Raw genomic sequence first — 11,774 nt, forward strand, 5'->3', positions numbered from 1 at the left:
AAACAGAGTTTGAAATGAAAGATCTTGGAAGGACAAAATATTGTCTTGGGATACAAGTCGAGCACTTGTCAACAGGAATTTTCCTCCACCAATCCACATATACAGAAAAGGTTTTGAACAGATTTTACATGGATAAATCTCATCCATTAACTACTCCAATGGTGGTTAGATCTTTAGAGCATGATAAAGATCCATTTCGACCACGAGAAGACGATGAAGAGGTTCTTGGTCCTGAAATCTCATATCTAGGTGCAATTGGTGCACTTATGTATCTTGCAAATAATACAAGGCCAGATATTGCATTTGCTGTGAATTTATTGGCTAGATTTAGCTCTGCTCCGATGTACAGACATTGGAATGGGATCAAACATATATTTCGTTATCTCCGTGGAACAACAGACTTTGGATTATTCTTCCCGAAAAAATCAACATCTCAGTTGATTGGATATGAAGACGCTGGATATCTGTCAGATCCTCATTTTGGTAAATCACAAACTGGATATGTATTTACATATTGCGGTACAGCCATTTCCTGGAAATCCACGAAGCAAACTACAGTGGCAACCTCAACAAATCACTCAGAACTCATTGCAATTCATGAAGCCAGTAGAGAATGTGTTTGGTTGCGATCTATCATCAAGAATATTCAGGAATCATGTGGATTACCAGACATCACTAGAAGTCCTACCATTATGTTTGAGGATAACACTGCATGCATTGATCAACTCAAGGAAGGATATATCAAAGGAGACAGGACAAAACACATTTCACCAAAATTCTTCTACACTCATGAGCTTCAAAAGAATGGTGAAATTGATGTTCAACAAATTCGGTCATGTGACAACCTTGCTGATTTATTCACGAAATCATTACCAAATTCAACATTTGGGAAGTTACGACATAACATTGGAATGCGTCGACTCAAGGATTTGTTACAACAAAATTCAGAGAATGATTAGTTTTTCAGGGGAGATTGTACTCTTTTTCCTTCGTCAAAGTTTTTATCCCACTGGGTTTTTCTTTGAATAAGGTTTTAACGAGGCAATCTATGATCCATGTTAAATGACAATCAAAGGGGAGTGTTATAATTGATTGTAATTTTTAAGTCAATGGTAAAGTAGTAAAGCTAGTCTTATGAGTAGAAATTTTGATAATGCATTTAATGTTTTTGTTCTTCAACTTGGCTATAAATACATGGTCTTGGTTAATGAAAATTGACACCAAGCATCTTAAAAATATGCTATCTATCTCCCTCCGATTATCATTCTTTCTCTCTCAGATTTAGTAGCCCCTTCTAAAATTAAAGCTCGTATATTACAACAATTTATACTAATTTTATGATACTACTATATGTAAAGCAAGCGGGATAATACCTTTGACTCATAATTTTCTTTACGGGACTAAGCCCTTCTGGTCCGACTTCCCCTTACCGGCATATTAAACCCCCTATTAAACTAGTTATATAATAAATGATTAAGAATTCAAATCCGTTCAATATTTCTAAATGCATATTGAAATTTTCAATAATTTATTTTTCTACTAATTAGAAAATAAATATAAAAATATAAATAAACCCCACCCTCCTTGTGTATGCATCAACTAAAGCAACAAACTTGTATGTATTTAGGATAAACCCTAAAGCAGCAGAGCTGAAGCAGCAGAGGCTTCCCTCGAGAATCATATTCTGTTCACTTAAGGTGATACTTACACTTCCCCACAACTTGTATGTATAAATACGAGTTTATGCTCTGTTTGCATTCATGACCAAATTATCTGAGCAACAAACTTTTACAACTAAGACATGCATTTTTTTTTAATAATTTTGTTAATGTCTTGTATTAGATTTAGAGTAAAAACAATAATTCAATCAAGTGATGTATGTAAAAACCATATGTGCAGAAAACAACCTAAAAAAGTAATGTGCCCGTTTGGAAATCTTGTAATAACTAAATTATGACTTAAATTAAATAAGTGACTTACGAGTGATAAGTAGATGAAACTTTATAAGTTGGGTCAGCGTGTTAGATATGGCTTATCTAGCACATGATTATTAGGGATTACCACCTTTATAAGTTATATAAGTGTTTGGATAATCTTAGTTATAAGTCAGATTTTTTTTTTAAATAAATCAAAATAAATAATTTTTAAAAATAATTATCTTATTTCGTGAATTTTAGATTAGATTAACATTTAAAAATATATTTTATAAAACTAAAGTTAATAAAAAGGTGAAAAATCAAAATAAGTTGAAAAAAAGTACGTCATTACCGACATTCAACTTATCAGCTTAAAAGTTAAAAATTCAACTTGACAAATACTCGTCGATAAGTACTTACGGACTTATAAGTCAATAAGCCACTTATATATATGTCACCAAACAGGCCCAATGTCTCGGGTCCATTATATAAGTCACTTTTATCTTTGTGGTCAACAATATAAGTCACTTGCTTATTTGCGCAATTAACTTTCGGGATTTTGTAAATAAAACTATTAATATTTTTTTTTGAATAAAAATTTAATTTTTTATTTTTATTAAAAAACATATTATTTTTACAATGCGGTCAAAGAGCCAAATGCCTTATATAATAATGGAACGGAGGGAGAATAAGAAATTTGTTCAAAGAGCCAAAGGTTTCAATATTTATCTCTGTAAGGTACAATGGCTTTAGTATCCATGTTCTGGAGGTGGGTACTGAATACTATTTAACTCGGTTTTAACTTTAAACCCGAGTCTAATATTTATTTAAGAAAGATAGAGCCGGGGTGGGGTCTACAATGTGATTTATCGAGGTTCAACTATATTTATTCGGTTTTAACTTTAAAACTGAGTCTAATATTTATTTAAGTGTGATAAGAAAGATAGAGTCGGGGTGGGGGTCTACGATGTGATTTATCGAGTTTCAACTATATAAATTATTCTGTGTTTACTACATATTATTAATAATCCCGTGCTTTTTTTATTGTTTCATTCATTGTATGTATGGATGGGGGATCAAATCCCTAATGACAGCGGTATTTTAGCTCCTAAGCAACATTTATCCCTTCTTGCAGCATATATGTATATCCTTTTTCTGCAAATGTATCTTTGGCTCTTTGCATTGTTGAATGATTGAGGTGTTGTACAACTTCAGTTTTCTTTTTAAATACAAGACTGTGTATTTTATGAACTTCTATTTGTTTCTGACACACATTTTAGAGTGAAGGACTTACTATTTTGTTTTGGACTTGCAGAAGATATCATGTATAGACGGTTTAAAGGAATGAGAGAGAGGAAGAACGCTTGGGAACGGGAACCAGCAACCCCAAATTTATGTGAGTATATTATTCACATAATTTTAGTATATACTTAAGTAGATTAAAGGAAATGTCATTTGTGGTTGCTCAACTTAAAACTTGTATCCAAGTAAACTAGGGATTATTAAAATTAATTTATAATTTACTATCTTGTTTTAAGGTTGTACGTTGCCTAGTTTCTTCTTGATTATTAAAAAATTTCCTATTGCTATTCCTTCTTTTTATCACTTAGATGATGTCTGAAACTGGTATGTACAGCTAAATCTGAAGTGTGCTACATACATAAGTTGAGTGTTAAGTGGCCAAAGTTCTCAAAGTATGATTGCAATGAGTATCTTGATCCTGACACCAAGGCAGCTGTTATAAATGCTTCATCTTCAGTCACTGCCCTCATTTCTTTCTCTGGTATTAAATTAAATTATTTGTTTGATTTCTTAGCTTATACCTTGTTAGTTTATTTGTTTTAATTAATTTTTCCCCTAGGCGGCGTTAAATTAACTCGAGGTTCTGGTACTATTATTGAGAGGCATGATGATTCCATCATTGTACTCACCTCCACAAATCTTATCAGGCGATCTACTTCCAGAAAGTCTAGGCGGCCTACATCCCAGGAGTTTGGAAGAAATAAATTGGCTCGTGATATTACGGTAGAGAAACCAAAACATTTTATCTTAATTTCCAAATAGTTGGTAATGTCTTAGGTTTGTTCAAACATACAACCAAGATGTTTTATTTCCAGAAATTTCCAAATAGTTGGTAATGTCTTAAGTTTGTTCTAACATACAACCAACATGTTTTATTTCCTGAAACACGTCCCTTATACTGCCCATGTTTCACTTCTTAATTGTATATGATAACTTATGACGATTTTATGGTTTGTTCAGGTTCATGCGCACTTATGTGACAGTGAAGTTTATAGGGGTGGAGAAGTCTATGCTCACGACTTTGATTTTAATCTTGCTATAATAAGGTTCTCCTCGATACCTTCTTCTGGAGCTGCCAAAGTTGCAAAGATAGCAAGCATCGATGATTCACTTATCCTCGGAGATAGAGTTATTGTCATGGGGCGTTATTTTGCCGAACCATTTGAACCGATGGCTGCTCCGGGTGATTATCGGTTAGTTTATTCAAATGATTTTGACATATCAATCATTAATTATAATTTGAATAGTTAGCTCTTTTCTTTCCATGTCTATTTCACTTCTTTGATTTAAAAATGTATCTACCCGTTCTTAGTTGAAAAATGAGTTCTTGTAATGTGGATGGATACAATATTATAGCTGTCATTGTTTTTAAATGATGAGTTAAGTATTGTGATAAAATGAAGAGCTATCATGAGTTTTGATTACTTTTTCTTTGATTTACTTTGTAGGCTTAAAAAAATATCATACGATTGCAAACAACTTTTTACGACGAATTGCAAAATTACAAGGGTAACTCTCTCTTTCTCTCGCCCAATTGATGTTGACTGGAAGTTGATGCATTTTTTTTGCGGAATTCATTAGTTGAATTACTCAACTTGAGTATTAAGAAGTAAAGAAAAATCTGAAATCATCGAAATAAAAAAGAAATTGACCATAATTAAACAAAATTCATATGAAAATGTGTGTATAACTCCACTCTTGCTAATTATATTATGGATCACGAGGAGTTATACATGTCCAAGTATGACCAACTATACTTTATTGTTGAGGGGAATGATTTTTCTTTCCATGGACTTAATATGACAACATGAGATGCAACATAATTTTATTCTGGTCACACCTTTTAGAGAGTGAGTTCTGCAAGGTGGGGCTGGGGTCTGGTAAGGGAGGTCTTTTACGTTTCACATTGACCTTTAAATCTACAAAGCTTAGGAGTTTGGGTAACTACGGGGAGGCAATGCAAGGTGGTAAAAAGTGCTAATAGGAATGCTAGTCGTGGAAAAAGAGAGCAAAAAGGCAGTTTCTACTTTCTTGATGTTCTTTTGTTGTGGAATAATGACGAGGTCCTTATATGTTTTAGAATGATAGATTTATCTTGTACATTATGTTTTTCGTTGTCTTCTGGCCTATTTGGTCAAGTACAACTCACTGATTATAATTTTACCATCCTTTGGTTGTAGTGTGGTGATGGAGGGCCTTTGATAAACTCTCTTGGAGAGCTGATTGGTATTGCATTTTTTGATCCCTTTTCTACACCTTGTTTGCCGATAAACATAGCCTATAAATGGTGGGATCATTGCAAAGAATATGGGTATGTAACAAGTATAGTTTGATGCTAAATGTTTATAGAAAATATCTGGCCTGTATTCTGATTTGTAATATGAATGTTACATATATAGTTGTCTAATAATTTGATGTCCAGCAAATTTTTATGCAAACTTGGGTTGACTGCTTACTTAAAATCCAATACTTTGTGCAATTAAGGCTAATGTTTTCATTTATATGTTCATCTGTACTAACAAGTGCAATTTTCCTCGTTCTCTAATGTTCTGAGATCCAGAACTGGAATTTTTTTATTATACAAACTTGGGTTGATTTTTCACTTAAATTCATGTACATTGTGTAATTAAGGCTAATTATTTTAGTTAAATATATTCATCTGTACTAACAAGTGCAATTGCTCTCTCTCCCTCCCATTTGTTCCTGTTTCGACTCCTTGTTTACCTATAAACATAGAGTGTAAGTGGTGGGAACAATACAAAAAATATGGACCAGTAACAAATATAATTTAATATAATATTTAAATGTTTATAAATAATATCTGGCCCACAGTCTGCTTTGTAAGATGAATGTTACTTGTATAGCTATAATTTTACCCACTAATCCTTTAGTTATAGTTTAGTGTGATGATAGATATGTTGTCCATAAGTTAATGTTGAAATGTAATAAAGAAACATAAATAAGCTAATTTAGGGGTGATTACAATGTAATCCAGTGAAACAAACGTAGTGTTTGAGTATGTCATATACATAAGTTGTTGCTAACGCCATTGCAATTTTTTCTCATGGTCCTTTTTTCAGTAAAACTAAATTATCCATGTTACAATATACATGCAATAGGAAATTTTGCCGTCCATTTCTGGGATTTGAAGCAATGAGCCTGTTTGCAGCCGATATAGGCCTTATTGAGAGAGTTATCCACAACTTTCCTGATGCTCATAAAGGATTAGTTGTTGAAAAGGTAATCTCTTTACGTGTAAGCTTTAAAGTTATGGTATTCTGTCATGTAACTCTAAATTCCAGTTATGTGCATCTCGCGTCTCATGTTTCTTATATATATATATACACACACAATTATAAGACTACAGAATCGTCAGTGGTGTGGATCTATTAAAATTGATGGTGTAAGGAGATAGAATTAGATTATCAATTTAACAAAAAAAAGAATTAGATTATCAGTTCCTACCTAAATAAAGAGTTGTATGGATATATAGGATTCCTTGAGGTGATACGAATGTCAAGTATCATGTTGATGCCTAATCAGACAAAAAGGTTTTATTTATTAACCTGTGTTTTTGAAGTGCAACACCCTTTTTCGTATTTGTGCTACCTTCTGCAGATCGTACCAGATTCACCGGCTTATTTGGCAGGATTACGTGTCCATGATGTAATCGTAAAATGTGATGGGAAACCTGTCCAGAGTTTTTTAGAGGTGTGTACATTTTTTATTATGTAATTTTAGTGTATGTTATGTAAAATTTCATGGTTAGTGTCATCAAGATAATATTGAATGTCAAGATGTTTAAATTGCATCTCAGATGTAAGATGCAAGATTACCTTACTTTGAAGTCTATGTTGTTTTGCAGAGGTAGTTGGATAGTATTATGTAAAATGACCTACTCTCAAGTAGCAGTCAAGAATGTTATTTTGTACTCTTAAGTCATAAATTGTAACCAAAGGATCGTAGAGAATCTTTTCCAACCAACCTACAGAAGCACTTTTTCCGATATGCAATCCATTAGTGTAGTAGAAAACACAGTTCTATTACTAAAAGTCTGAAATTAGCAATAAAAAGAACATTTTAAAACAAGCTACAACTGTTCAAGCAGGAAGAGCTATGAATAGAAAAATCTAATACTAGAAACGGTAGCCGTAGCACTGTTATATAAGACCAATACGTAGCAAATATGTTAGAAACCAAGTAAATAATATAACATGTATGCCACTAACAGGAAGAGGCAGAGTAGAAGATAAATATAAAGGAAGGATCTAGTAGGATACATACGAGGAGGCTGGAGGCACTGTCTTCATTATACTAAAGCGACTCTCAGACTGGGAGTGGTCTAAAACCACTAATAATTTCTCTTTCGAGGGAGGTTTTAGGTGAAGTTTTAGTAGGCGTGCTAGTAATAGGCCATGTAATAATACTGATAAAATTCGCACTTCGTTAGAGCATTGTGGTGGCTATTGAGCCATGACAATATCTGAGCACGTTCAAATCATATGAACCTTGCGTTGCTTTTTCATGGGTGTCAACCCACTTTTATCGGATAGTTGATATATCTTCACTATTATTATTCCTAGCGCGGCCACTTATTTAAGGAAACCACCACATTTTTGCCACCATTCTGGATTTGGGTGTTTAAGAGCCCACATTGTCTGTGTTTCTAGGGAGGTCCCTAATTAACTAGAAGTACAGTATTAGGAAGGGAGTTAACAAGGATACATTAATCTTTTACTTATCCTGCAGTAGAAGACTAGTACAAATAGCTGGAGACATTTGTAATTCTGTTATGTTAAAACTATTATCAGAAAATGGAAGTCATTTCCACCAATACTTTGTTCACAGGACATTTTTATTGCAGTTTTACGAATTCAGCCCTGTACCTTGTCATTCCTTGTTTGATCCTTACCTGAATGGTATTGTAATCAGATGGTGTAATATTTGTTTGCTTTCCGTCACTTTAAAGTGTAATCAGCACGAGGATGTCATGTTGCCTTTGTGTTGTGGTGCTTTTTCCACTTTATAATTTTGCAAAATTGGCTTTATATGAAGTTATTTACTTTTTTTATTGTGGTATTGATTGTTAATTGACTTTATATAGTAACCATTTATTAGTTATTTCTTGCATTGCCCATTGTGTTATCTTATGATAATTTGCAGACAGCGCTCCCCATCAACGTGATCTATATTCATTGTGTGAAAAATGAGCACTATTATTTTACACTTGGATATATAAATTCATTAATTCTTTTCTTCCTGCCCTTGTTGCTTTTAGCTTTTCGAAATCTTATTGGAGAAGGTTGGAGTTCTAGTAGAATTGAGTCTCATACGAGCGGGTCATGATACCCATACACAACTTAATATAGTTTTTGTTGAGGCGACATCGGCTCAATTTAACAGGTCAGTTCTTATCTCCCCCACCCCTCCAAGGAAAAAAATGGATGCAAGTTTAACACATTGCTACTTGTGCTTATGTATTCAGGTGGCCTGTTCATAAAGAGAGAGTATTGATTCGGTATGCTTGACAGGTAACACTCTTTCCATCAGTATTTTTCAGGACCATAAATACGATTTCTATTCAACGTGCCATCAATTTCATGTATGGAAACAACGATACCGATATATCAGGTTAATTCTATTTAACAATAACGCAACAGGTGAATTTTTTGTGTAAAAATGAAGATGGAAAAAGAAGAGGAGATAGCATGCAGAGGCAGTTCAGTGTTATTAGCACAATCTTAGCAGTCTGAATAGGCAATCCAGCATGAAAATAGACCAATTTTGTATGAATTTGTGCTGACACGTGAAGTGTCTGAAAAAATTCCCTGTCATATCACGCATGCTTTATATTTCAGATATTGGTTTTTTGATTAAGAACTAGCAAATACTGTTATAAAGTTTCTTTTTATGTAGTTAGTACTGTTATAAAGTTTATTTCTATAACCTACTCTTTTCCTTTGATGTTGAAGATGATGGGCTTGAGGTTTGATTTAAGACTACTGCTGAACCTCGATGAAGTAATAACATCGCTAAAATAATATTTTTCTCCGGTCCCAACATAATGGACACAATGTATATTTACTCTCGATAAAGTAATAAATCGCTAAAATAATATTTTTTCTTGGTCTCAACCATATTATTTTAAAGAGCTCTACCTGTATGATATATAATGTACCGATGTGGTGATGGATATGCTGTTCTTTGGTAGTAGAATTTTATATTCTGGGGCCTATGTTACTCGAACTCTTCATTTTACCTTCAAGATAGGTCGGAATCTCGACAATCGGATTTGTATACTCGGATGTGGATACTTATTTTAGGCCAAAAATATTAATATTTTTCAAACATTGCCGGTCTGATACTTGGACATTTTTAGTCGAGTTTGAGTAACATAGTTTTGGGCTGTGCGTTTTAACATATAGATTCTCAAGTGCAGGAAACACTAGAATTGTGATTTTTGGGTTTGAAAATCAGATCAAGAATCAATAATATATCATATATGGAATGATCATAAGAAAGACATTCCTTGCTAAGAGAACAACATTTTATTATACTCTGAGATTTGAGACTATGAAAAATGGAGTTTGTTTTCTTCTTTGACATTTTCTCGGTTCATGAACTATTGATTTAAAGTACTCACTGCTATACATTTGTACTCTAGAAGTGTTGGTCAGGGTACATATTATTTGAAAAAAAAATCCATAAACGGTCCGTCTCAATTTTTCCTAAATTTCTTCAAAAAACAAGTTCCTATCATATATTCTCCGATTTTGGCCTGGACACCGCAATATATAGTTTGATGTGAATTTATTAATCTATAGGAACATATTACGAGATAATATCCACAAATCGTCCCATCTCAGTTTTTCTGATTTTCCATGAACTTGCTCTTTTAAGAATGGGTGATACTAAATGCAGTAAAATTTTACTTTATGCAGTAATGAGAAATTACTACTTAAATGGCGTTTTGGTCACTCAAGTGACCACTAACTTTCACTTGGGTCATCGCACTCAAAAAACTGTCAGTCAACTGATCGTACTCATAAAAATTTTCAATCAAGTACCCGTTAGTGTCGTTAAGTTTTGGACGGAAAGCTGAATCAGCAAGTGACATGGCTTCCACGTCATGTGACCGTTGTACCCGCCCAGACCATTTAAAACCCATAAATTAAAACCCATAACCCATAATCACTACTTCTCTTCTTCTTCAGTTTATTTTCTTGCAATTAGGGTTCTTCCTTTTACCCTTCTTTCTACCATGTCCACTTCCAAAAGCTCCACAGCCTCAGCCCCATCTGTGAACAATTCATTTAACTCGTATAGAATCCATAAAAACAACTTCGGTGTCGATCATGGATATGATAATATTAAATGTAAGTGTGATATTGTATCACCCCTTCAAGAAACTTGGAAAGAAGGTACTCAAGATCCGGGTCGGAGGTTTTTTGGCTGCAAGAACTATAGGGATCCCTGCAAGAAGTGCAATTTTTTTTTGTGGGCTGATCCACCCTACACTGACAGAGCCCGAGAAGTTATACATGGATTGAAGGAAAAATTGAAGATGAAAGATATCGAATTGGCTAAAATCAAGCAAGAGTTGAGTTTCGTAGAAAGGAAAATGTTAGTAATTGATGAAGAGCGTATGGCAATGCAAAAAAAGATGGACGACGTAACAGAAATGGTGAAGGAAAAAGCTCATTTCAGAACGAAGAAGATGCTATGCTTTGTTATCTTAGTTTGTTTTGTGGTTATGTTCTTTAAGTAATGTTAATGATGTAATATTTATGTCATAATTAGTGAATGTAATGTTATGGATGTTATTGTTTATGTTTTTATGAATGAAATGTTTATGTTTATGTGATAGTATAACATTGAGATGTTCGAAATAAACACAGTGCCAAAGTTATATATTAAGACCAGAAGATTAATCCATAGTGCGTACATAGAGTTATACTACATAAATAGTAGTTCAATGTCACAAATGACAAGAGTTTAAAGTACTCAAATGGTTCTAATCTTGGCATAAGTAATTCATCTACTTTTTTCTTGGGTGTGGCAGTCCTGCTACTCTCTTTCTTGGAGTTGATTTTTTCACTTGTCCCACTGCACTTGTTGGAGGTTTGTTGCTAACTGGTGGATTAGTCACAGTTGGAGTGGTCATGGGTGGAGTGCTGCCGGTGCTCATTTGTCCCATATGCTTCCTCAACCCCGGATTTGGCATCTACAATATAAATAAAAAATGTATTAAACAAACCATTGATATAAACTTATGTTAAACATTTATCAACATAAACTGATGTAACTTACAAATTTCATAAAACTGCTGGTAGTTTCCTTAGGCTGTGATTTCTGGATTGAGGCCTCCAATTCATCGAGTCCTTGTGTTTGTTCATGTTCTCTCAAGATCTCATCCATCATATCATTTTCACCTGTTGTTTCCTCTCTCCCCTGCCTCTCCAGTTCTTCCATAACTTCATCTTCTGCAGTTTGTTCATTCTTTGTCTTCTTTCCCCTGTTCCTCTTCTTTGAATTCTCTGGGAACTTATCTTTATT

General features: G+C 33.7%; 1 protein-coding gene across 1 annotated transcript; it reads left to right on the plus strand.

The window, feature by feature from the left end:
• Positions 1-2,984: 2,984 nt before the first annotated feature.
• LOC141717241 (putative protease Do-like 14) lies at positions 2,985-9,075 on the plus strand. Its single transcript, XM_074519334.1, has 11 exons — positions 2,985-3,012; positions 3,553-3,699; positions 3,778-3,941; positions 4,179-4,411; positions 4,667-4,727; positions 5,399-5,529; positions 6,338-6,458; positions 6,837-6,929; positions 8,497-8,621; positions 8,704-8,749; positions 8,879-9,075. Exons 1-10 carry the CDS (start codon positions 2,985-2,987, stop codon positions 8,744-8,746), a joined length of 1,146 nt encoding a protein of 381 aa, XP_074375435.1. The 3' UTR covers positions 8,747-8,749; positions 8,879-9,075.
• Positions 9,076-11,774: the final 2,699 nt, after the last annotated feature.

This window comes from Apium graveolens, chromosome 4, assembly GCF_009905375.1.
Source record: "Apium graveolens cultivar Ventura chromosome 4, ASM990537v1, whole genome shotgun sequence".
NCBI classification, from domain to species: domain Eukaryota; kingdom Viridiplantae; phylum Streptophyta; class Magnoliopsida; order Apiales; family Apiaceae; genus Apium; species Apium graveolens.

Coding starts and splice junctions, on each gene's coding strand:
- LOC141717241 (XM_074519334.1), top strand. CDS start 2,985: ATGGGGGATCAAATCCCTAATGACAGCG. Junction 3,013..3,552: donor TCAAATCCCTAATGACAGCG/GTATTTTAGCTC, acceptor TGGTATGTACAG/CTAAATCTGAAGTGTGCTAC. Junction 6,459..6,836: donor AAGGATTAGTTGTTGAAAAG/GTAATCTCTTTA, acceptor TACCTTCTGCAG/ATCGTACCAGATTCACCGGC.